At 53.6% G+C, this 25,555-nt stretch overlaps 1 protein-coding gene across 1 annotated transcript in view; it reads left to right on the top strand.

Annotated features, from left to right (window-relative positions):
• Window positions 1-25,555, top strand: part of HDAC4 (histone deacetylase 4) — a 166,381-nt gene that overhangs the window by 18,426 nt on the left and 122,400 nt on the right. Inside the window, exon 2 of the mRNA XM_034655536.1 lies at window positions 21,017-21,261. Within this exon, the coding sequence (XP_034511427.1) occupies window positions 21,017-21,261 (245 nt within the window). The remainder of the gene's footprint in view (window positions 1-21,016; window positions 21,262-25,555) is intronic.

The raw sequence follows: 25,555 nt of genomic DNA, 5'->3' as shown, positions 1-25,555 counted from the left end.
CTATAGTCAGACTGATATGATTCACGGCTTGGAAGCTAGAGGGGGACCAGGAGCCACGGTGCCCCTGGATGCTGCGGACGGATTCTCCCCTAGAGCCTCTGGAAGGAATGCAGCCTGCCAATGCCTTGATTTTAGCTCCTGAAACCCATTCCCACCTCCGGCTTCCAGAACCGTAGGATGAACATGTGTTGTCTTGAGCCACTGAGTTTGTAGGAACTCGTTACGCACAGCAGCCACGGGAGGCTAATGCACGTGATGCCCTTGTGAACACTTACGTGGGGCCGGGCTCAGCTTTCTGTTCCCATCACTGTGACCTGCACAGACTTCTCTGCCTCTCTGCCCCTCCGGTTTCCACATCCGTTAAATGGGGATTAGAAGGCGCTTGGCTGTGTCCACCTCTTGCCACGTGGTTCACGTCATCATTTCGTCTGTGGTTGCCTCCCATGCTAGACTGTGTGCTCCGTGGAGGGTGGGGTGGGGGGTTGTTGTGTTTGTGCCCTGTGGACTCTCCAGAGGGGCTCTCGCAGACTGGGCCCTGCGGCATCAGCTGACGCTCGTGCGCTGCGTGCGCTCCCTGCGGGAGCTTGTGCACTGCCCCAGGGCTGCTTCTCCAGGGTTTTGTCGCTGGAGCTGGGAAGACGGCTCTGGCCACTTGCAGAGCTGAAGAAACACCCACCTGGTGTGAATGTGTGGGCCAGGAAGTCTGTGGGTCCCCGGAACCTGGGAGCACGCGGGTGCAGCGGCAGCCCCAGGTGAACCCGGGGTGCGGGACTTCCTCCCGGGGGGTCTGGGCCCAAGGGAGGGCAAGTTTCCATAGCCGTCTGCACCGAGCCCGCCTCGGGCGCTCCTGGCACTGGCCGTTGACTGGGGATTTCGGTGGAGTGTGTTCTTCTTAATCCTGCACCGAGGAGGAGTCCATGGCCCTTGGGCCAAGTGAGCAGCTTCCGTCCATGTTGCTGTGGGCGCGTAGGTCCCTCGTCTGTCCTGGCTCCAGCTTCGCAGGAAGTTCTCAGGCCCTCCCTCCTCTTCCTCCTCCGCCAGCATCGGGGCCACCTTTGTGTTCCCCACACCGTTCCAGGTTGTGGTAGGGACACACAGCCATCTCCCCACCCTGGCATTTTCAGGGGGAGTGACGGCCGCAGACAGCATGCTCCTGAGGGCTGTGCGGAGGGCACTCATTTTGATTCCCTCTTCTGTTTTTCGCAGTAGAGGCTTTCCTAGATATTCGGACAATATCTAAGGGTGAGTCTCCAACAAGTTGGGCGGGTGTGTTGGCTGGTCCTGTCCTCTGGCCAGTTGCTAGGCAGGAGCCTGGTTCTGCCCTCGGGGCCCCAGATGCCATGACCTGGTCCTTCCCTTTTAGCTGATGCTTTTACCAGAGGTCACCCTCTCAGCTCCCTCCTGGGGCGCAGGCCCAGCCCCCACATTCCAGCCTGCAGTTTATCAGCTGTCACTGCTCCCCATAGGCCAGCACCCAGCTCCGGCCCTCTGCTGGGCGCTGCTCCAGGAGTCCCTGCATGCGGGGGGCAGGAGGGCTGTAAGGTCAAAGGCCCAGAGGTCCCTGGCCGTCCTGGCTTCCAGGCCAGCATCATTTCTTCCGTCTGCTCCGTGGGGCCCCTTCCCAGCTCCCAGAATTCTGTGGCTGTTGTCTCCTTACATGATCTGCTTTTCGGAAAGATTGAGGTCCCTTTGTTGTCCCCAGAGTGGAGTTTTCAGAGGGGCGGGGTGTCATCGGCCTGTGCTCTCTATGAGCCGTTTCTCAAGTGTCAAGAACGAACCCTCCTCTGCTCAGCCAGGAGGCGCTTGGCTGTAAAGACCTTTTAAACTTGTGTTTTCACAATATAAGTTAAAGGTTAATTGGACTCCCAATAATCCTGCAGATATTTTAAACACCTGCATTCTCATTCCCTTTTATCCATTTCTTTTTAAAAACCCTGTCACTGGCCTTCAGAGTTGAAATCTGCAGGGAACAGATAACTGTCCCCCCACTCTTTCTGGGTCCCTTGAGGAGCGTGCAGAAGTCTTTAGGAGCATTTTTCATTTGTCAAGGATTATGTTCAAAATGACCTGCAGTCCGTGAAATGACTTCTTTGAAACAGGAGGCTGAGGAGAAGGGACGGCTTTTACCGTCAGACCAGAGTCTGAACCCGGCGCCCCCGGAGCTTCCAGCGTCTCCCCGCAAGGCTCCTCACTGGGGCGCATTGCCGCCACCTTTTGTTTGCAGAGTCGTTTGCTTGTATTTTCAAGAAATGGCCTGAGCAGCTCGCTGTGCGAATCTGGGAAGGTACTTGAACGTGCTGGATTCTGGGGAGTGTGGCAAGTACCTGCTGGCACGGAAAGGCATTTTTGCAGCCCCAGCTGCGGGGTCATCCGGGTCAGTGACCACAGTCCTTCCTTCAGACAAAGGCCTCAGCTTGGGGGTCCTGCCGCTGGCTGGCGACCACCACATTCAGCTTAAGCAGTGAAACTTGAAATGTTTTCAAACGCAGGTGACACTGAAGTTGCTTTCCGTGACGGTAAAGCTCCGTGCTGTTGATTTCCTCCTCCACGTGCACAGCTGGTCCAGGGGCATGGGGGGCCCTGGCCCATCCCGGGGGACTGTCGCTGTCGGGCTTTCAGCACTCTCGGAGAAGTGGCAAAGCCGGGCCCTCGGGGGAGAAAGAGTGTTCTGTCTTTCTAGCTTTCTGGAAGCTGGATTTCATGCTGCTTAGTGATTTTGTATCATGAGGGGCACCAATTCCGTGTTTCTACTATGGAAAGAAACAAGACAGAATAACAGTATATTTCCTTCTGTCAAAAATTTTCATTTAAAATGGATTTGTGCAGGTCAATTTAAATGGAATTTAAAATGAAGTTTTCTGTGAGGAAGTGACTGTGGGTGGATCGAGCAAGGTGATTTGGTCATGTATTCGTGCTGTGTAGCCTGAAGATTCCTTCGTCTTACCTGTCAAGAAATAGGTCTTCACAAGCCAACGTCTGCCCCCTTTTGGGTGACATTTTTCAGTATGAAAGACCCCCACGTTTGTGGAGTGTGGTTTACGGGTTGTGGGATGGGATGCGTGCAGTACGCAGTCTAGGACCAGGCTGGGGAAGGGTCACGGCCTTTCTCGTTCTTCCTTCCGGGTGCTGGGGGCCAGCACTGATTCCCACGGGGACGGTCTAGCTGCCTTGCCCGGCCTCCTTCCAGATGTGCATCCCCTATGAGCCATGTGTGAATGTTCTGGTGCACATTAAATGCACGCCGTTCCTAAGAAGTGTGGAAGGTAGAATTTTGAAATGTCAGATAACCCCAGAGGAGTCACACCTGTGCAGAGGTAAGCGAGACATTTCCCTGGGCTGCTTTCTGCGTGGCTCCTCTTCCCCAGGGGGGCCCCGGGCCCTTTTGCTCAGAGGCCAGTAACGAATGCAGGGAGTGTAGTCAGCCGCCCACCGAATAAACCCTGTTCTCACCTTGGTGTTTGCCACTGACTTGCTTGAAGAACTCGTTTTGCACACGTGTGTGCTTCCTCGGACATCACACTGTCTAAAGTGCCGTGGTACGGGACTAGCGTCTCCTGCGGGGGGTTTCCTCTCGCTCTGTGTTGTTTCTGAGACCCTTTGTGGCGTTCTGTGTAGCTGTTCCTCGCCCCTGTTCACTGCTAAGCACAGGAGCCCACTGCTGATGTGTTGGTGGCCATTCGGATGGCTCCTGTGAGTCCTGCTCTCCGTACGCGTGAGTCGCGCCCTGTTCTCGTATACACACAGGCATTTCCCAAGTGTGGGTACACTCAGGAGTGGAATTCCTGGGTCCTAGAGCCAAGATTCAGCTTCCCAAAGCCCCATCGTCACGCGTGCCGCCAGCGGCTCCGGCACCCCTGGCTGGCCCCGGGGCCCTCCTGGAAGCGTCAGGGTGGAGTGGCCACCAACCGGGAGCTTGTGGTGTCTCGTGGGCGCTCTTTGGGTGCTGTGGCCTTTCAGCCAATTTTTTCCAGCCATTAGGAGCCCCTCTTCCTTGGACCTCCCCCTTTTTTGGCCGTTTTCCTTGGCTCTTTCTTGTACAGACGAGTAGGAGGCCCTTACACGTCCCAGGTGTAAGCCCTGGTCACTGCCCTACAGCGCCCGCCAGCCTCGCCCGGGCCCGGCCTTCCGCTTGTAAACAGCGTCTAAGGGCACAAAATCCGACTGTGAATGTACCCAAACCGATCAGTTTTGTCTGGTGCTAAGCACTTCTTGCCTCTTGAGTTTTTCTTGAGTTTTGCCCTTTCACATTTGAGTCTTAATTCCTGTGGAATTAACTTTGGCCTGCGGTGTGAACGGGGCGACTTCCGTCTTGTTGACGTCGGTGCTTGGCGCTGTCTCTGCTGCTGCTGTCCACAGAGGACAGGCTGCTGCCTTCCGCAGGGACACCTTGACTGCTCTGGGGTCTGTTCTGCCCGTGTCCTGAGATCCCTTTGTCCCGTTCCTGGAAGCCTGTGCCTTGGATCCCCAGCTCAATCTGGAGAGAATGGGCATCTCTATGATAGTAAGTCTTCTCGTCCTTAGCTTGGTCCATCTGTCCACGCCCTTTCATTGTTTAAAATATTTCTTAACAGTCTTTATAATTTTCAGCCATAAAATTTTTGGTACTTTGTTTTTCCTTAAGTATTACTAGGCCTTCTTTCTTTCCGTATTGTGTTGAAGTGCAGCTGGTTTTTCCCTGTTGGTCTTGCCCAGCACCTTGTTTCATTCAGTGTCCTTGTAAGTTCTGCTGACTTCTCTGTACTTCATTTTTGAGGGTAGGGGTGGGGGAGGCGCTCTGTACCGGCATTTCCAAGAGTCTGGGAATCCTGATGGCTTTCTGTTTATGTTATTATTCCATCCGCTTTCTCCGGCTGGATCTTGCCTTGTTCAAGGTGCATCATTAAAAGCAGTATTTGTTGTGGTTTTTTTTAATAGATACCCTTTTTCAGACTAAAGAAATTTCTCTTTTATTCTTAGTTTGTTAAGAGCTTTTATAATGTGAACAGTTGTTGGATTTTATATGTGCTTATTTTCACTATTAAGATGATCATTATTAGTATAGTGGGTTTCATTTATACATGTTCTGTATAGATGTTGCATTTCTCATTTTAAAATACCACTTATTTTGGTCAATTATCTTCTTTATAGACTGCTAGATTAAGCTTGCTAATAATTTATTTGGGGTTTTTGAGGCTGTGTTCATGATGGAGACTATCATTTTTCTTTTGTATGCTGTCTTTGCCTGGTCTCTGTAACCAGGTTTCTTCCTAGCCTCATAGCGTGAACTCGGGGTGCTCTTTATTTTTCTGCTCCCTTGGAAGTTTTCTTTAAAACTGAATGATCAGTTAGTCGGAAGGTTGGGAATGCCATCTTTAATATGATCCTTGTGGGAAGATTTTGAAGTATTGGTTCAGTTTAGTTTGTGATTACAGGGTTACTCTATTTTCTATTTTTTATCAATTTGGGAAGGTTTTATTTTTCTAGAAATGTGTCTGTTTTATGTAGGTTTTAAAACTGATAGGTCCGAAGTTGTTCATTGTAGTTTCTTATATTTTCAGTCTCTGCCATACCTACAATTAATTTCTACCTTTCTCTCATTTTCTAAAGCACTCTCACCAGAAAGTTTGTCTATTTTATTGGTCTTTTTAAAGAATGTATGTAGTGGGTGTTTCCCATTTCATTTATATATTTATTATCTCCTTCCATCTGTTTTCCTTGCATTTATTCTAGTGTTTTTTCTAACTTCTTAGAGCTATATCTAGCTTATAGTTTGTAATGCTTGTTATTGTCAAGCATGACCATATAAGGCTGCCGTGAGTACGATAAGAGTAGAGGCTCGCAACTTAGTCTAGGTCCTTCTTTCATTATCTTTCCCTCTTAATTATTTTTAAATGGCTGTTGTGATCTCTTCTTTGACCCATATTTAGAAATGTAATTTTAAAAAATGAACTTTGTATCACAGAAAATTTTAGATATATTTGATAGTGCAGAAAATACTAGAAGGAGCCCTGCTGTTCCCGTCAGCCAACCTGGGTGGTGCCTGGGGACATCCAGCTCTGTCTTATCTGTGCCCTGACTTTCTCACCACCTCTGTCCTCGTGATCCTTTTGAGTCACGGCGTCACCCTCTCTGCAGCCACACCAGGGCCTGTCTCTCTAAAAGATGGGGACTGTGGTTTAAACCCAAGTACAATGCTATTTTCGTATTTAGACAAGATTAACAATTTTATCAGATATTCACCCAGTATGTATATGTCTCTGGTGGTGTTTATATTTATATGTAGTTAGTTGGTTAACTGTTTGCCTTGGGGTCCAGTGAACACTCACACCTGGTGATTGGCGTGTCTCATACAGTCTCCCGCTAATCCATACGTTCTCCTCCACACCTGTTTTGTCTGATCCGCTTTGACCCTTGAGGTTCACCTTTGAAGATACTAGGTGGCTTGTCTTGTGCAGTTCCCTGTGTTTTAGATTTTGCTTGATTTCACCTATCTCGCATCTTGTCATTTACAATGGACCTCAGTTGCCTGTGTGTCCTGTAAATTAGTAGTTACACCTAGAGGTTTGATCAGTTTCAGATGTGATTATTTTTGGCAAGACTTTATAGATGAGGTGTGCTTTTCCATCAGGAGGTACCCAGCTGTGTGTGCGTGCTCTTGCACACGTGTGGTGTGTGCGCACACATGTGTGGTCTGTGTGCACGTTGTGTGTGCATATAGTGTGTGTGTGTGCACGTGTGTGTGTGGGGTGTATGCGCAGGTGTGGTGTGTGCCTGTGCGTGTGTGCACGTGGTGTATGCACATGTGTGTGTACGTGTGTGGAGTGATTGTGTGTTGTGTATGCACGTACTGTGTGTGCACGTGTGTGTGTGGTGTATGTGCAGGTGTGGTGTGTGCCTGTGTGTGCACATGTGTGTGCACGTGTTGTGTATGCACATACTGTGCGTGCACATGTGTGGTCTGCATGTGTGGTCTGTGCACGTGTGTGTGCGTGTGTGGAGTGATCGTGTGTTGTGTATGCACGTACTGTGTGTGTGCACGTGTGTGTGTTGTGTATGCACATACTGTGCGTGCACATGTGTGGTCTGCATGTGTGGTCTGTGCACGTGTGTGTGCGTGTGTGGAGTGATCGTGTGTTGTGTATGCACGTACTGTGTGTGTGCACGTGTGTGTGTGGTGTATGCGCAGGTGTGGTGTGTGCCTTTGTGTGTGCACATGTGTGTGCACGTGTTGTGTATGCACATACTGTGCGTGCACATGTGTGGTCTGTGCATGTGTGGTGTGTGCACATATGTGTGCACGTGTGTGCACGTGTTGTGTATGCACGTACTGTGCGTGCACATGTGTGGTCTGTGCATGTTTGGTGTGTGCACATGTGTGTGTACGTGTGTGGAGTGATCGTGTGTTGTGTATGCAGTACTGTGTGTGTGCACATACTGTGTGTATACGTGTGTGGAGTGATCATGTGTTGTGTATGCAGTACTGTGTGTGCACGTGTGTGTGTACGTGTGTGGAGTGATCGTGTGTTGTGTATGCAGTACTGTGTGTGTGCACGTGTGTGTGTACGTGTGTGGAGTGATCGTGTGTTGTGTATGCAGTACTGTGTGTGTGCACATGTGTGTGTACGTGTGTGGAGTGATCGTGTGTTGTGTATGCAGTACTGTGTGTGTGCACATGTGTGTGTACGTGTGTGGAGTGATCGTGTGTTGTGTATGCAGTACTGTGTGTGTGCACATGTGTGTGTACGTGTGTGGAGTGATCGTGTGTTGTGTATGCAGTACTGTGTGTGTGCACGTACTGTGTGTGTACATGTGTGGAGTGATCGTGTGTTGTGTATGCAGTACTGTGTGTGTGCACGTACTGTGTGTACGTGTGTGGAGTGATCGTGTGTTGTGTATGCAGTACTGTGTGTGTGCACATGTGTGTGTACGTGTGTGGAGTGATCGTGTGTTGTGTATGCAGTACTGTGTGTGTGCACATGTGTGTGTACGTGTGTGGAGTGATCGTGTGTTGTGTATGCAGTACTGTGTGTGTGCACATGTGTGTGTACGTGTGTGGAGTGATCGTGTGTTGTGTATGCAGTACTGTGTGTGTGCACATGTGTGTGTACGTGTGTGGAGTGATCGTGTGTTGTGTATGCAGTACTGTGTGTGTGCACATGTGTGTGTACGTGTGTGGAGTGATCGTGTGTTGTGTATGCAGTACTGTGTGTGTGCACATGTGTGTGTACGTGTGTGGAGTGATCGTGTGTTGTGTATGCAGTACTGTGTGTGGTGTGTGCAGGTGTGTGCTGTGTGTGGTTAGCAGCCACGTTCCTTCTTCCTCCGTACCGTTCTCTCTGATGGATCGTGGACCGCTGCTGCTCTGGAAGCTCTACAGTGTTTCTAGCAGTGAAGTGTGAACCATGACTGTAAGAATGTAGAATGTCCGAAGTCAGTGTTTTCTGCCCCAAGGTGCTCAGCTATGCAAGGGTCTAGAACACGAACTCTTGCCACGCTTCCGTCCCTGCCGCCGGCCCTATATTTTGTCGTTGAGCCCAGTGCCACGCGTGGATGCCGTGCTTGTTCCTGTGTGGCTCAGGCCGTGGCTGCTTGGGTTGGTCTTCACCGTCACCCCGTGTCTGCTTCTCTGCTCACCTTTTCCCTTAACCAAAGCCTTCTCGGCGAGTTCTCAGACCGTCTTCATTTCTAAGTGGACATGCGTCTGTATGCATTCCGTGCTTGCTCATGACAGTTTCCCTAAGCACATCATTCTAGCTGGGTATTGTTTCTGCCTGTGCTCGGGTGGGTCACTGTCTCCTGGCCGACACCTCATTCCCTTCGTAGGACACCCGCACTTCTATTTCACGGTCTTCAGAGCTTTTTCTTTGGTATCTGCAGTTCCATGTTGAAATTATCTTGATTTATTTTTTGTTTTCTCCAGCTTTGGTTGTGTTTCTGCATCTGCAAATTCCTGTCTTCCACCAGTTCTGGAACATTCTCAGCAGCTATGTTCCAGTATTGCCTCTGCAGAGTTCTGACCTAAACAGAGGCTCACGGTTAGGAGCACACCCAGCACCAGGACGTCCAGGACCGAAACAGGCTGTGCCCCGGCCTGGCCGGGAGGTGGGAAGGCCACACAGCAGGACCGCTGACCCTGTGCCGTCAGTGACCCGTGGCCGGGAGAGGGGCCTGGAGCAGGCAGTCTGTGCAGTCAGCGGGGCTGGTGGCAGGGGCGGGGGCAAGAAGGGGAGCAGCGGCAGCACGGTCTTCGGGTTTGTGCGGAGATAAGAGGGCCTGGACTCTGCTGCATTGTCTTCATTCTCTTCCCTTCGTCCCCCTGGGCCACAGGAGCCTGATACTTCTTTCCCGGGGGAGGAGAGCGGGTGGGCTGGAGGGAGGGAGGCCTGGTGTAACCCGGGGCCGCTGCCGCAGGATCAGCACGCAGCGCCGAGTGTATGCGGGAGGCTGAGTCCTTTCTCCTCTGCCTTAGAGAGTCCACGCACTCTCATCTTTCTGGGGCCCCGTCATGCTCCGGTGCTTCTGGCCTCTGTTCCTATCACCTGACATGACAGTTCCATGTAGTTCCGGGCGTGTGAGTACCTGGGACCCCTCACCTGTGCCGCCGTGAACACAGCAGGTGTGCAGAGCAGGGGGCCCGGCCTGGGCAGGGGCAGGGCCTGCTGCGGAAGGCGGCCTTGGCCAGCAGGTGGGCTGTTCCACTCAGGATTTGTTTGCACTCCTGGGACATGATGTGACGCACGGTGTCAGGTCACACTGGGCTGAGGTGGGTGGTGGGTAGTGCGAGGATGGGCTGGTATCTGTTTCCCTGGGTGTGTCTATGCCTTTGTCCCCCATGCTGTGACCATACCCCTTCTAAAGATGGTCGTGGGATGGCCAACCCCCATCTATTTGTGTCTAAAACCCCATGTCTATTTCACTAACAGGGTTTCCAGCCTAAAAATGAACAACTTGTACTGATTCATAAATCTGGGAGAAGGAAGTTCGCTGCTGTGGTCCTTTCTCTGGGATCCTGAAAGCGTAACCTGTCGTGGTGACGCTTTCCAATCACACGGCTTCACTGCCACTTAAAGAGCAGGATGGAATTTTCCAAAAGCTGTGCACGGTCAATACGTTTTTATCCTTTACAGTTGATTTTGCTAGAAATAACTTGATTATAAAAAGGGAGGTCCCCACTCCCATGAAGAGAGCTGTGCCCCTTAGGTCATCCCTGTCCCCCTTAGCCGGCCACTGGACACTCCTGCAGGACAGTGCTTGCCAGCGAGGTCCGCAGAGTGGCTGGGCCGATGAGCCGATGAGAACGGGCCTGCATCTGGAATACTGGCGCTGGGGTTGCAGGTGGCTTCACCCGTGCTCCGCTGGCTGCGGGCCGCCGTGCTCCTCGCACTCCTCCACAGACCCTGCCTTGGGTTGTGCGGACACGTGCACACCCGGTGCTGANAGTGCTGAGCTGGCCCCCTTCAGGGACTTGCTCCCGGCCTGCTGGCTGCTCCGTTTCATCCTGCCGTGAAGAAGCCTTCTTCTTCCCTGGCATGTTCCAGGGAGCAGATTCAGGAGCACGGGAGGCAGGGTGGGCCTGGCTCTGCACGCCTCTCCCAGGTGCCCGTTCCTCGCTTTGGCTGCCAGTCTCAGCTGCACGGCCCTCATGATGGGGGACCAGTTTGAGGGGCATCCTGCTCCTGCACGGACAGCACCGGCTGCGTGCCCACACTTCTCACATTGGCCCATGTCGCCCAGCAAGGAGCACGTGTGCTGTTGTTAGCCAGGGGCCTCCTCCCAGGCCGCACAGCCCGAGTCCACGCCGTCACCACGGCCCCCGTCTGCATGTCCTAGCTCTGACCCGCCTGTGGACACTTGGAGAGCCCAGGTCTCCCTGCTGGGCGTCCTCTGAGCTGACATCCCAGCAGCCGGGGCGTAGATTTCTCTCTGAGCTTTACTTGGAAGTGGTGCCCTGTTCTTGGGACTGCAGACCACAGAGCTGGTTCTCAGAAGTAGCCTCATCTCACGCCCCGATTTCTCCCACAGTGGTTTGCTGGGATGTGGCTAGGAAGGGCGTGTGTTCGCGAACACTTCCTGCAGCTCCACAGACTTGCCTTCCCTGCCGGAATGTTCTCTCTGCTGCCAACAGACAACCGAGAAGCCCGGAGGGGCCTTGCCAGAGGGAGCCAGGCCATGGGGAGCCCCTCGCCGGCAGAGGGGACACCCCCTCCGGGGTGGCAGAGGCTGCGGCCCCGAGTCCATGCCATAGTGGTGCACTGGTGGATCTCGGACCTTCTGCCAGGAAGAGACCGTGGAAACATCTAGTTTGGAGAGGCAGTGAGGAGGGAGAATGCCAAATTAGGGGAATAAAGAGACAGTGGAGCGAAACACACCCCTGGTGTTAACTGTAGCTTTTTGTCTTTGGTGCTGAAGAAAGTGCATCAGAGATTTGCTGTTTCATCTCTGTGCTCAGCAGGCGACACGTGGCTCTGCTGTGCTTTTAAACCTGTCTTCCTGGTGCTGGTCGGGAGGCTGTGCTTTTGGGGCCTTTGTCTCAGCTTTGAGCAGAGCCTTGTGGGGCTGACCCTGTGGCGGACCCGGCACCAGGAGCTTTTCAGGAACAGGAATTTGTTCATGGAGAGCACTGAACAGCGGAGCGCTCGAGTGAGCCAGTAATTACAGGGAAGACCGGCCTTGGTCGTGACCAAGACCCAAGCTGGGGCCACAGGAGAGGCGGGGCTCAGGCAGCTCCCCGGCGCGGGAGGCGCTCTTGCGGGCATTCGCACAAAGCTCCAGAGCTGGGTTCTCAGGCTTCGGGGTGCCGATCAGCCATGCCCCACGTCCCAGAGCTTCTGCCACCCCCCAGCCTGAGTGCCGCTCAGGGTGGCCTGCAGCCTGTCGGCTCCACCCCGCATTTCCACGGCCCGGCTCCAGTTCTGTGTTGTCATTCACGTTTGCCTAGACTGTCTGTACTAAAGGTTGCCTGGCCACCCGATGGGGACAGTATCCTGGGGAGTTGCTTACTGTACACATTACATGACTTGGCACGTCCAGTCTCTGAACAGGTTCAACCCACCGAACCTGCAATCCCCTGGTGCTGAGCGGGGAAGCTCGAGGCTTGCCCGCCAGGACGTCCTCTCCCGCCTCCAGCAGGGGCAGATCCTAGATTTCTCACTGATATGGAAGAGTCATCAAGTCCCTTCTTGGCTGGAAGGCAGAAGCAGGGGGTAGACCAGGGCCTAAGTGTATGCTGCTGCCTGCTTGATTTCTAGAACCCTGCAAGGAAATCACAAGCACAAAAAATGCAATTCAAAGGGTTACCTTTAATATGATCTGCGTAGGGTGCCTATCTCTCCCTGCCCCGCACCAGATTAGAAAACCTTCGCATTTATATACATCTGTAAAAACCCATAAATACTCCGTGTATTCTGTTTCTTTACACTTTGATGTCAACTGAAAGCAAAACAATATAAAACAAAACTGCCTCTTCTTGTGTCATAATCATTTTATTTTTATTTTTCAAGCATAATTAAGCTTACCTTTATTTCTTTGGCATTGCGTATGTGCATCTAACTGAGGCACAGAGAAATAAACTGTCGGCTTGGTGACATGTGAAGCTAAGGTAGGAGCTTACGCTGTATGCATTCCCTACGGAATAGTTTTAAATCTTCACATTTAAAATCTTGGCTTCCACACTTCATCTCCCCTTTACACACACCCCCACAATACGATGTTAAATAGAATAGTTGTAATCCAGTTAAGAACACTTTGGGGGAAAGTGATAATCCATATAAATCAGTATTTTGAATGGAACTTGATTATGTGTATTCAGTCCTTTTGAATGATATTTTTAATAGGTTATGCATTCTGGAATTCCACAGCGAGATGGCAGGTAGAACACGTGTATCTAATTTTGCTCCCTCCTGAAATTCATAAGAACCCCAGGGACGACACATATCGGTCCCAAGCAGAGCTCACCTGGACACGACCTGCGGGCCACACGCAGGTTGTGGTCTCTGAACACTGCTTCCTATTGAAGGGACCCACTTCTCCTCAGAGAAACGTCTGATTCTGTAGAGGGATCAAACAGTGTGTGAGGATTTCCCGGCACGCCTCGTTATAGCAGAACGAGGGCCGTGGCGGTCCTCGGAGCGGCTTGCGGGCCACGCTGGAGGGCCCTCCCGATTCAATGAGGGGTCTCCCGTTAGAGCGCAGTCCGAGCTGAACTGCAGTGGGCTCTGTTTATTTGATCTTGAAGAACAGAACCCTTCCTCATTGCTCACACGTGGAGGATGCTGGGGGCCAACTCGTTATTTTTAAAAATTCGCAAATGAAGAAAATCAGGCACTTGTCCTGTCTTCCTTCCAAACACTGTCAGGGCAAGAAGAAGGTTGGTTCAGAGTCCTTCTTCATTACGGAAATCAGGCAGCGAATCAAGAGGCCAGGGTGGCACTGGGCAGGCACACCATACAACCCTGATGACCTCACCTTAGCGGTGGTCAGTGCAGAAGAGCCGTGGAGATGCACAGCTCCTTGAGTGGGAGAACCTCTGAGTGGAGACGGTCATGTGGGGACGTCAGACTGCATCTGACCATGCCTCCAGACCCCGCTTCCGGATCACAGGGTGTGCGGGCCAGGGAGCTGTGTTAACCTGCAGCCCTGGCATGGCTTGCCAAGCCTGGAGCAGGGCAGACTCCACGGGGCAGATGACCAGTGTCCGCAGCCCATAAGTTGGAGAGGGTGCTGGAGGGAGAAGAAGGGGGAACCTTTAGAGTAAAAGGAATTTAAGGCATGCATCAGCCAGCACAGTGTATGGACCTTATTTGGGTCTTGATTTGAATAAGGTTTAAAAAACATGTATGAAATTCTCTAAAACATAGAAATGCTTCGTGGCTATTTGGTAATATCATGAAATAGTTTTTAATGTACTTGGGTATGTGAATGATACTTGATTGTGGTTTTCTTTTTGAGAGAGAGAACTAATATATTGATTTCAGAGTCTTCTATCCATAAATATTATATATCTTTCCATTTATTTAGACAATTTTTAACATCTCTTGATAAAGTTTTATCATTTTCTCCATAAAGGTTGAAAGTTCGTGCAGAGATATTTTCTGAAGTAATATAGAAAAAAATGCCTTGATAGCTGGTCTAACCCAGTGTATTCCAGAGAAAGGTCATAGGCCCCAAGCATGGGTGACAGAAGAGGGAACAGCAGGAGCAACCTGTGATGGGAGTCGGAAAGGAGGTGCGTCTGTCACAGCTGCTTTGGCGGACCCGGAAAAGCCAGCCCCACCCCCCCATGCGCCCCACACCCACCTCCAGAGCAGCGCTTCTCCCTCTGGGGCGGGGCCGAGAGGGATGTTGAGGCAGATGTGGGAAACTCCTGGAGGTCCTCCCCGCGGTGCTCAGGGGGTGGCCAGCTGGAGGTTTCTTCCTCTGGAAAAAGGCCCTGGTCTGGGGACACGAGTGAGCTGAGGATGTGGACACTGTAACAAGAGCAGGGGCATAAACTACTGTATTGGTGAGGAGCGCGGCGTGCAGAGACCCTCACTCCGTACCCTGAAGGCCTCGCTTTCACCCTCCATGCCGAGACAGGAAGGCTCCCCCCAGGGGAAATACGGCAGGCCGATGCGGAGAGTCTTACAGGTGGGAGTGCGAGCGAGTGCCAGCCCCACGCATCCTCCAGTGAGGCTCAGCCCTGAGCCCTGCTGGCTGCTCCCGGCGAGGTCTGTGCCTCCGCTCCCACGCAGGGCGTATCCCGGTGGCCGGGAAGATAAAAGCGAAGCAAACAGTCCTCAGAGACCAGAAAAGCTGACTTGTCCACGGGGTCAGAACAGGATGGCTTGTAAGATTGGATATTCAGGGGTCATTGTTCTCTGAACGTGGCCCTGTGAGTCGTCTGTTAAAACATCATAGCAGAAGTTAGGGCAAGCCCAGTGACAAGGTTAGAATATCCATTTAAGGAAGGGTCATAGTGTTGAGCACAAGACAAAGAAGAGGAAGGTAGGAGAAAATGGAAGAGAAAACTGGAGGGTCGTTCGAGGAGATTTACCAAATCTAAGCGTTTTGGAAGCAGAGTGGAGAAGGGAAATCAACAGAGTAAGTCAAGGCTGTTCCAGTGGGAGGGCAGAAGCCAAGCGCCCCACTCTGGCTGGAGAATTCTGATCCTCCCCGAGCTGGGTGATGGCGCGCTTTCGGAACTCGGGGGACAAGGAAAAGACCTCACAAACATCCAGAGAGAAAAATCACATCCTATCGAAGGATCTGGAATCAGAATGGCTTTACAGTCTTCAGTCACAGTCTTGGGAACAAGAAGACAGTAGAGCAGTGCTTTTATGATCCTGAAGGAAGTGTTTTCAAGCTAGAATTCTGTGCGCAGCCGAAGTTAGTGGTACATTGAGGGGAAAATGAGAACAAGCAGGCTCTAACTCCTCATGCCTTCTCTTCAAGACGTGGTTGGGGCCGGAGCTCCTGCAGAATGAGAGGAAGAGCCAGGAGGGAAGCGGGCTAGGACAGAGACAGGGAACGCCCTGGAGGACGAAGAGGCTGGCGCCACCGTGGCGGCTGTGCAGGAGACCCGGGGCCGCCTGGCCAGACGGGAACTCTTTGCTTCTGGGGCAGGCGCCTGCACCCTGTCCTGTTCCCCCACCCCCGGCCGTGGACAGCAGCCGCTGAGCCTGCCCAGACTCTACTTTGGTGCTGAGCTGTCTGGGCCATGTTGTCCTGCTCCATGCCCTGCCCTACGACCTCACTCACCTGAGCACACGCCTTCTCTACAGGGCCTTCTTGGTGGCTCAGATGTGAGGACTGGAGGCCGGCCACAGTGACCGTAGAAGCAGGAATTTGGGACAGTTCTGGCCCATGAGACTGCCCTAACAGCTGCCACAGTGGGGGTAGCCCGTGGCTTCCCGGGGGCCACTCGTGACCTCGCCCCAGACAGAGCTCGCTCTTGCCAACTGTCCTAGACGCTGCAGGCAGGCTAGACTCGAGACTTTTCTCTCTTCCTGGGAGCCTGTATCACTCTCTTGTGCTCACGACTGCCAGCGAAAGAAGAGGTGTTTGGGACATGCGTGTGGATGGTGTAACCATAAAGAAAAGCAGGGGGTACTTGGCAAAGCCAGAATGCTGTTGGGGCCGGGGGGCAAGCATGCAATTTGGGGGCGATTGTCTGATTCTTCCTGAGGTGATGGATGTGGCTGTCTTCAGCTCATCACTCTTGCTCTCCCCTGGCAGCTGTGTTCTTCAGCATGTGTGATGTGGGCCAAGGTAAAACACTGAAAACACTTGAAATAAGTTATACATTCCCAAAATGCCCCCTCCCTCTGTCCCCCCCTCACCCCATCTCCAGCCCTTCCCCCTTCACACGTGGACAGAATGTCAGAGTAAGAGGAGATCGTAGTTACATAGTTGAACTAGCTACTCTTTTCCCCTAGATGTGAATGAGTCATTCTTTACTTGAACAGACCCTAAACTTTGGCCGCATTTTCTAGAGAATAGTGCTTGTCTTTATTTCATGTCTATACGGTGGCGTGCAGTGGCGCTAAGGAAAGAGGACCTGACCCACGTAATGGAAAATTACAGTGTCCTTTTTTATGGTCATTTATTTAAAAACAGAGAGACTAACACATTTTTTCTGTTTCTGATTGAGAACTTGTAATTCACAGCACAGGCTTGCCGTTCCGTATTGAAACGCTGAATATAGTCTTTGTGCTTTTACTAACGTCATGAGTCTGATTGTATTAATATGTTTCTCAAGGCACAACCTATAAAAGCAATTTTCTAGTCCACATAAAATATTCATGAGAATACAGGCTTTTTTGTTTTGATGCCGCATTCTTTAAGTAGAGAAGGTTGTATTGTTTCCTTCAGGGCGCTTTAGGTCAGAAGCACTAGCGGCTTCTGTTGAGAACTCATGGCATTTCAAATACTTTTTGATACAGAAATAGTACAAGTCCTGTTTGACGCACCCGCCAGTGACTGGGATGAATGGGGATTGTGGCCGTGATCCCCCGAGTTGGCATGCGGGGCGGGCCTGGGGACAGCTCTGCTCCGGCCGCCTCCCCTGCCCCCTGGCCGCCTGACTGTCATGCGCCAGGAGGAGGTGGCATTTCTCAGGAGGCCTCGCGAGGGTCTTCTTGTTCCGTGGCTGGTCTGGTGTTCGCTTTCGTGTCTATCTGTAAGCGCACTATTGTTTTCCGATGAGAGGAAATGGCAGGAGCCGGCTATGGCATAGCCGACGTGGGTCATGACTAGCTGTCCGTTCCATCTGCTCTGCTTTTCACTTTCTTTAGCAGAAGAGTGAAGTTTTAGGTGCGACCTCAGAATGGTAAACTGAGGCAGTACACCCTCCCTTTCTGATAACTGGAGAATACAGCAGACATGTCACAGTGAGGACAGCACTCCATCCTCTTGATGTCAGCACGTATCCTGGCTGTTCACCCTCCATGCCCCGCAAACGCCCCCCTCATCTGCGGGCCTCTTGCCGCCCCACAGTCCTCTAGCTTCCTGCAGAAGGACTAGCAGGAGCCTCCAGGGAGTGTTTCCCTGCAATATTCCCCATGATTCCAGACTCCAAAGAATCTGGGAAACGTTTGAGGAAACAGAGTGAACTTCAGCTTGGATGTGGTGGGGATGCGCCCCCCGCACTGCCCCCTTACTGAGAAGGGACCTTGGGCACAGCCTGTCCCGCCACCCGAGGCTGCTTCTGCCAGCAGCGCCCTCCCTGCCACCTGTGCTTCCCTGTGGCCAGCACCCCGCTGCCGGCCCCTCTGCGGCCCAGCCTGTCCCAGCACAGCCCAGTGCCCAGCCCTGTCCTCAGATTTGCTCAACCTGTGTCCCCACAACCCTCCAAGTACGCCCTGACCCCTGGGCCCTTGCTCACGCTCTGCCTTGTGGCTCATGGAGACACAGCCCCTGTGTGGACCCTTCCCCAGTCCTGTCATCGGCCTGCAGCCGTCTCTGCTCTGCTTTCTCACTGCGGGCCTGCTACAGGCTGGCCTGGGAACAGCCCCACGCCCGGCACAGAGCGAGCCCCACACGCCTCCTCAGCAAAGGCACCTGTCTGGAGAAAAGTTTGGCCTATCATATTTTTGAAGTTAACAAAAAGGATCCCTTAAAGGGTGTTTTATGTTCAGCATCAGATGGTCCCTGACCCCCTTTATGAACAATTAGAATGAGGAGAGGAGAAGCCAGAGTGAGCAGCAGACGGGGCTTCTGGCCAGCATGTCAGGGATGGCCTTGTTAGAGGGAAGATCTTCCTCATCTTGGCCCGTCTTGCCCGGGGGTCTCAACCGACCCGCCCCGCCCCGCCCCCGGTGCAGATGAAGCGATGCAGCTTGCCAGGTGCAGGGCAGCGCTTATGTCATGCCCTCTCTGTGGCTCCTTCCTAAAGCGGAAATGTGGCAGCTCCACCAGGCAGGCAGAGTGGGAGAGATCAGGGGCCGTTCTCACCGGTGCAGGTGGAGTCGCGTGTTCTCCCTCCAGCGGTCGCAGGCTGCCTGGCTCAGCGCCCGTGTGGTGTGTGTAACCCAGAAACACAGTCACGCTTGTGCTCAAAAAGCAGAGGCCGGCAAGCGGGGGAGGCCTGCCCTGTAGCTCGCCTGTGTCTGCGAGGCGGGCAGGCACGCAGCAGGTCCCTGGGAACCGCCTCTTGACTGCCCCACGGACGCACAAGGGTGAGAAGCCTGCTAGCCGCCACGGTCATGATGTTTTAGGAGGCATCTGGCCCTGTCACACTTGTGGACAAGGGGTAATAGACCCCTTTGGGAAAGAAGAGCGTGAGCTGAACTCCTGTAAGAAGCCGAGTCCTGCTTCCTTTTCTCTGGGTTTGCTCACTGAGCTGCCCTCCCTGCCCTCCTGTTTATTCCATAAAAGAAGTCAGAAGCAAGTGGGGGAAATATTGAGGTTTTATAAGACTGGTGCTGTTTATATAGTTTTCCTGTTTTTCTCTATTTCATACTAAAAATAATCAAGGAGAGAAATTAACAAAATCCAGTCTTTACCAGCTCACGTGCGGTGGACTGAGTGGGATGCCGCAGCTCCCTGGTCCTGTTCCTGAAAACAGTTTATTTGTGTCGATTTATCTTGCGTAAATAGCAAATAAAACCCTCTTGATCTATCAAGCCTGAGACTCCGTTAGAAATACATGTAAACAGTTGGGGGTTGCGTTTTACTGACTGGAGAAGAAACAGAAGACAAGCAGCCCACCGGACCTATCCTGGCCTTGTTAGGGCTCAGAGAACAGGAGAATCAGATACTTTATTAAGATGGTCAGATCCGGAGTATTTTCCTCCACCCTCTGGCTGGTTCTGCCTCTTCCCTCTGTGCCATGTGGTCCAGGGTGAGGCGGCCCTCAAAGGAAAGCTGCTCCAGGCCCTGGGGCCTCTGTCAGCCTGGCCCTGCCGGCCTCGGGGAGCTCGAGGCCAGCACAGCAGCTGGAGTGGCTTCCGGTCTTGGGGGTGGGAAAGACTGCGATTTTGTCAAGGAGCCTGAGGACCCAGGCCCCATCCCGGGCAGTGCTAGACTCTGCCTATGAGCTTTGCCTTGCGGGCTCCATGATGACCCTGTGTTTTTCCAGGACACTGGGGCTCAGAGAGGCCAGGTGACGAGGACCCAGGGCTTCCCAGTCCTGCCTCATCAGGATGGCCAGCGTGGCACCCGCTACCTGGGCCATGACCACAGAAATGCTCTGTCCTGAGGGGAGATTCCACTTATGGGCCATTTTACTAGAACATCTGGGCTGTGAGGCTGCAGAGCACAGACTTCCCAAGGAACCAGGTGATGGTTGAGACTGGAGGGCTGTGTGGCCAGGGCATCTGGTCGGGAGATGCTGGAACAAGGTCAGGTGCATAATGTGGCCCGACCTTCAGAGGGTGCGGGCAGAGGGGCCTTGACGGCAAGGAACAGGTCTTTGGTGGCCTCTGTCTGTTGGGTTTGGTCTCCCACCTGAGTGCTGGGCTCTCCAGAGGCTGAGGCCTCAGTCTCCTGTCCCAGACCACCGGTCTGGTGTGTGTCACTTGAAGAAGTGGGCCCAGAGCAGGTTGTGGGGGAGCTTTCTGGAAGGGAGGGGGGGCTCGTGGGCCTGTGTGCGGCAGTGTGCCGCGGAGCACAGGTGCTGGGCTACCACGGCCACTCGTGAGGGAATTTTGTGAGGAGAGCCCAAGGGGCTGTTCGTCGTGAGTCTGAGAAGCACCGTAGCGGCGTCTCTGGGCAGCGTTCACGGGCAGGGCCTTCGTGCACGGCTGTGCGTGCAAACGTGAAGCCTCCATGAAAGGAGCACGCACAGCGGCCTCTTCTGTGACAGCTGTGATTTCAGACTTTCTGCATGCTTTTCCACGGTGTAACTGGGTATCGATTTGTAAGCATTAAGATTGATTTAGCTTCTGTTTCTAATCACAATCACTTGAGCTTTTTTTCGGCAGCACAGTGGTCCCGGGAAGAAAATCCATTTCTCTGGGCAGCAGAGAAGCCCGGAGCCTGCCGAACGTGCTCGTGCACGCCAGCCGGAGCAGCAGCGATTGGCTGCGCTCGGTAAACAGTTCTCCATGGAAACGTCTAGCTGGACCACTTCAGGGCACACGCTGTCCTGTGGCTGCTGCACACAGTCCTTAGTAGCTTCGTGAGAAAGCAGAAGGAAAGCACAGGCCAGTCCGTCTTTCCCCTCGCTGGCGCTCAGCTCTCCTTAGAGCCATGCTCTTTCTTTCTCTTTGTTGACTTTCAGAAATGACGTCAGGACGGCCACGGGGCCCGCGTCGGGGCCTCTCGTGGTGGAGGGCAGGCCGGGCCGTGCGTCTGTGCCGGGGTGTATCCTGCTCTGACCTGCCCCTCAGTGTTGCGATCTTTGCACTTGAGGAGAGGAAGGACTCAGACACCCCCCGGGTCCTGCGTTGTGAGCCCGTCCGGCGAGAGACGGGGAAGAGGCGTCCCGAGTGTCACCTGTGCTCGAGTGTGCGGCACCCCCGGATGGGGGTCGGTGGTGTCGGGGAGGGCGGGGGCAGGGGCCCGGGGACGCCGTGCCGCTGCAGTGACCGGCGCTTCTGTGCTGTGCTCTCTCCCGCAGCGGATGTGGCCTCCGCGCTGCCTCTGCAGGTCGCTCCCCCGGCGGTGCCCATGGACCTCCGCCTGGACCACCAGTTTGCGCTGCCCGTGGCGGAGCCCACCCTCCGGGAGCAGCAGCTGCAGCAGGAGCTGCTGGCCCTCAAGCAGAAGCAGCAGCTCCAGAGGCAGATTCTCATCGCCGAGTTCCAAAGGCAGCACGAGCAGCTCTCCCGGCAGCACGAGGCCCAGCTGCACGAGCACATAAAAGTAAGTCGCTTGGCGGGGCCGCTGCGCACCTGCGGGAACCTTCCAGATGCCAGGTTCCCTGTGGCTCCAGAGGGCCGCTGCCCAGGCGTGCTCCCGGCAACCGGCCGTGACCCCACCATGACGCACGGGGTGCCGCTCGCCGTGCCGAGACCAAACTACCAGGCGCCCGCGAGTCCAGCGGCAGCACGCTGGTTGGGTAACTTGTGGCGTGTGTGGCGCATCGTGGGAAAGTCACTGGCACAGGAGCGGACTTAAAAGAGGGCACGTGCTTGTCATCTACCTTTATTCAAAAATACAAGCTGTGTCCCCAAATAGACAAATGACCAGCGAGAAGGAAGACTAGAATATTAGCAGTCATCACCTCTGGGTGCTGTATTTACAAAGCATTTTTATTTTCTTCTTGGGACTTGTCTTTTCTTAGTTTTTCTCCTTGATCCCTTATAATTGGAAAAAGATATTAGTATTTTTTTGCATTTAAATTTAATAAGAAACTACGGATCTTATTTTGGTGTTTAGTCTTTGTATACTCAGCCTGACCCCAGGGTTACAATTAAACATGTTGGAAAGAACCATTGTTGGTGACACGTAGCAAAGTTGTATTATGTTGTTGACAGACCGCCAGGGAGTGGGATATGCTCCACTGTATTTAGAACCACGTAGAGCAACACCATCCCATAGATACAGGCGAGCAGATTGAAAGTCCAGAGGTAATCTTACATTCCCCAGTAGCCACCCTAAAACAAAGCAGAAAACCCAGGTCGTAGAAGTAATCTGTTACTGTGTAACGGAATACCCCAAACTCAGCCGTTTAAAACGAAACAAAAACATAAGTTATCTCACAGTTTCCGGGGTCTGAATGAGGGTCTCCCGAGCTGGTGGCCGCAATTCAGGGTCCCTCATGAGGCCACGGTCAGGACTGTGGGACCCACTTCCAGGCTCACTCACATGGTCACGGGCAGGAGGCTTAGGCCTCGTCACCAACAGAGCCCCCCGTAGCGAACAGCCCGAGTGCCCGAGGTGGGACTTCTGACCGCTGCTTTGGTGTTTGTCGGTTTGGGTCTGCTATTGCTGCCTTTGCTGCTTTCTCCCTGACCTGGCCGCCGCCTCAGGTGGGCATTGGACAAGCCAAGGCGGGGATGGTTCCCTGAGAACCTGGAAGTCCAGACTGTGTCATTTTGACGGTAGAATTCCCAGCAGCCCGGGGGCCCGCTGTCAGAGGCGGCACTGGCCTCCGTGCACACTGGCCCACCACAAGCCATCGTGAGGCCTTTTTTAACAAGTGCCCTTGGGTTTGCGGAGGAGCAGCGGGCAGCGGAGGGACCCACAGGAGCAGGTGCCGTGGCCTTCCTTTACCCAACCCGTGGGCCTGCCGGTGGCTGCTGTTCTGTGTGGTGGCCAGGCTACGTCCCGCCGTGGGCCCCATCCCGGGTGCACTTGGTGGGGCGCAGCCGTGTGCCCCTGGTGTCCGAGGCTCAGAGAGAAGTCTGTCTGAGGCTGGCCTCGGGAGATGGTCGCTCACCAGCCAGAAGTCACGGGTTGCTGGCATTCTTCCCGGTGACCACCCACAGCCCACGTAGTGGCCTCGATCTGTAGGCTTTTCAATAACTGAGAAGAGCCCTCAGCAGTCTGCCTGTTTCACTTTGTGAGGCCGTGGCCTCCCCTACCTGTGAGCCCCGAGAGCAGACTCCTGGCTCTCCTGCACCCAGCACACACGGCCCGCCCGCCCAGCCCAGGCCACCCCTGCCCCACGGCCAGGGCCCCGTGTGCCCTTGGAGGTCCTTTATCCCGGCCTGCCCCCCACCCTGGTGCCACACTGTGTAGCCCCGCCCGCACACAGCCTCGCATCTGTCCCTGGCTGCCCTGTAGGCCCAGCCTGGCACCTGCATGGGGAAAGAACTCGGGAGCTGCGTTCTGCCCTGCACACAGCATGCGGCCAGAAGACCGTACCGGAACTGGCGGTGGTGGCCCCTCTGTGCCACCTGGGACTTGAGGAAGATGTATGTGCCAGGTCAACTGGTAGCTTTGACTAGAAAAGGAGAAATTGAGACATAAATAAGTCCTGTGAATGAGAGGGGTCGTCGGGTTGACAAGGAAGCAAGAGCCATGAAGACCTTGAGAGGGGTTGGTGCCGCTGCCTGAGGGCAAGGCCAGGCTTCCCACCTGCCCGGGGCCTCTGCCTGGGGTGGGTTGGCCTCCCTGACCCCCTGTCTGTGTCCCCACCTGGGGATTTAGGACTTGATGTCACTGCTTTGGAGATGGAGGAGTCTCCTTCCTGAGTCTTCACCTCAGCACCGGCAGGCACTCGAGCAGGTCCCACATCGCTGTGCAGGGAGCACCTGGCTGTTGGGGTGCTCCTCGTGCCAGGGTCCCCCCGAGAGCTCCCCTCACCCACAGGGCCGATGCTCTCAGAAGTGTTGGGAGCCCCACAGATGTGGCTCTCACAGAGATGGCACCCCTACATGTGGCTCTCACAAATGTGGCCCCCACAGATGGTGCCCCCCTACAGACATGGCATTCACAGTATTGACCCCCCACAGATGTGGACTGCCACAAATATGGCCCCCCACAGATTTACCCCCCACAGATGTGGGCCCCCCCAAGAGATGTGGCTCTCACGCATGTAGCCCCCTCACAGATGCGCCCCCCCACAGACGTGGGCCCCCCCAGAGATGTGGCTCTCACAAATGTGGCCCCCACAGATGTGGGCCACCCCCCACAGACATGGCTCTCACAAATGTGGCCCCCTCACAGATGTGCCCCCCACAGATTTGCTCCTCACAGATGTGGGCCCCCCCAAGAGATGTGGCTCTCACAAATGTGGCCCCCACAGATGTGGGCCACCCCCACAGTTGTGGGCCCCCTCACAGACATGGCTCTCACAAACGCCCCCTCACAGATGTGCCCCCCACAGATTTGCCCCTCACAGATGTGGGCCCCCCCACAGATGTGTCTCTCACAAATGTGGCTCTCACAGATGTGGGCCCCCCGCAGATTTGCCCCCTTCCACAGATGTGACACCCCCACAGATGTGGCCCCTGCACCAATTTGGCTTCCCTGCAGACGTGGCTCTCACAGATGTGCCTCCCCCACAGGCATGGCTCCACAGTTGTGACTCTTACAGATGTGGCTCTAGGCCTGGTTCTCAAAATTTCAGGAAGAATCTCAAGTTTACCTGTTCTCTGCATTTTTAATCATTTGTTTTATTTTTTTTAAGATTTTATGTATTTTTTTTTTGTGGGGGAGAACAAGTCAGGGGAGAGGCAGAGGGAGAAGCAGACTCCCCACTGGGCAGGGAGCCTGAAACAGGACTCGATCCCAGAACCCCGGGATCATGACCTGAGCCAAAGGCAGACGCTTCACCGACTGAGCCACCCAGACGCCCACATTTGTTTTATTTTTTCATGTAAAGTGGAGATCCTAAAAGCTGTCTGACCTCTGTGATTGTGTTATTACGTCAATTGGCTTCTGTTCAGATGATTGAAACTCTCCTCATAAGCCTTCATATTGTGGGTGACATTTGGCAGTGGTGTTTGTCAGATTTCTTGAACATACAGTCTGATTTGTGTCATTAAATCATCAGTGAATTTGCGTAGGATTTTATAATTAAAAAGGGAATAGTTTTGAAACTAAAATTGCTAACTTCAGGTAAATAAGATCTTTTGTAAGTTCCAGTGCTCACTGTCACACTTGTCCCTGATGCGGTTTCTTTGCTGGTCGTGGCTGATTTGGGCACCGTGTCCCCTTCTGTCCTGGACAGTCAGGTCTCTGCACAAGAGGGTCCCAGGGGAGCAGCATCCCGGAGGCAGAGGAGAGCGTGAGTTTGGGGGCGGTGAGTGTTTGCGCCCAGAAAATCGTTAACTGTTTTCATCATCTGGAGTTGCATACGTGATTAAAAGACTATTAACTAGATTTACCACTTTGGCGGTTAGTTGTGTTATTTTTAATTTTTAAAAATGTTATCAAAGAAATATGTTTCTAATGTTTCAAATCAAAAAATAGTATAACATTAAGTAACGGAGCCTGCCCGCCCCTGCCTCCCGCCGGGATCCCAGGCCTGAGGTCTGTTCCGGTCTGTGCTCCCTGTCTCCACATGGCCAGCTTTGCCCTTCCAGGAGAGATCCCATGCGGCGAGTCCCCCTTGCAGGAATGACGTGCCTCTCCTCCCCTCCACCCCTCAGGCACCTGCAGACACCGCCACTTCGGGCGCCTCCAAGTACTTAGGCTGCTCTCCGATGAAAGAACTCTTCAGGCTCTCCATTCTTGTGTCTGTGGCTGCGCACTGCTTACACACACC

This window comes from Ailuropoda melanoleuca, chromosome 2, assembly GCF_002007445.2.
Source record: "Ailuropoda melanoleuca isolate Jingjing chromosome 2, ASM200744v2, whole genome shotgun sequence".
NCBI classification, from domain to species: domain Eukaryota; kingdom Metazoa; phylum Chordata; class Mammalia; order Carnivora; family Ursidae; genus Ailuropoda; species Ailuropoda melanoleuca.
This window is presented reverse-complemented; position numbering and strand designations above follow the sequence as displayed.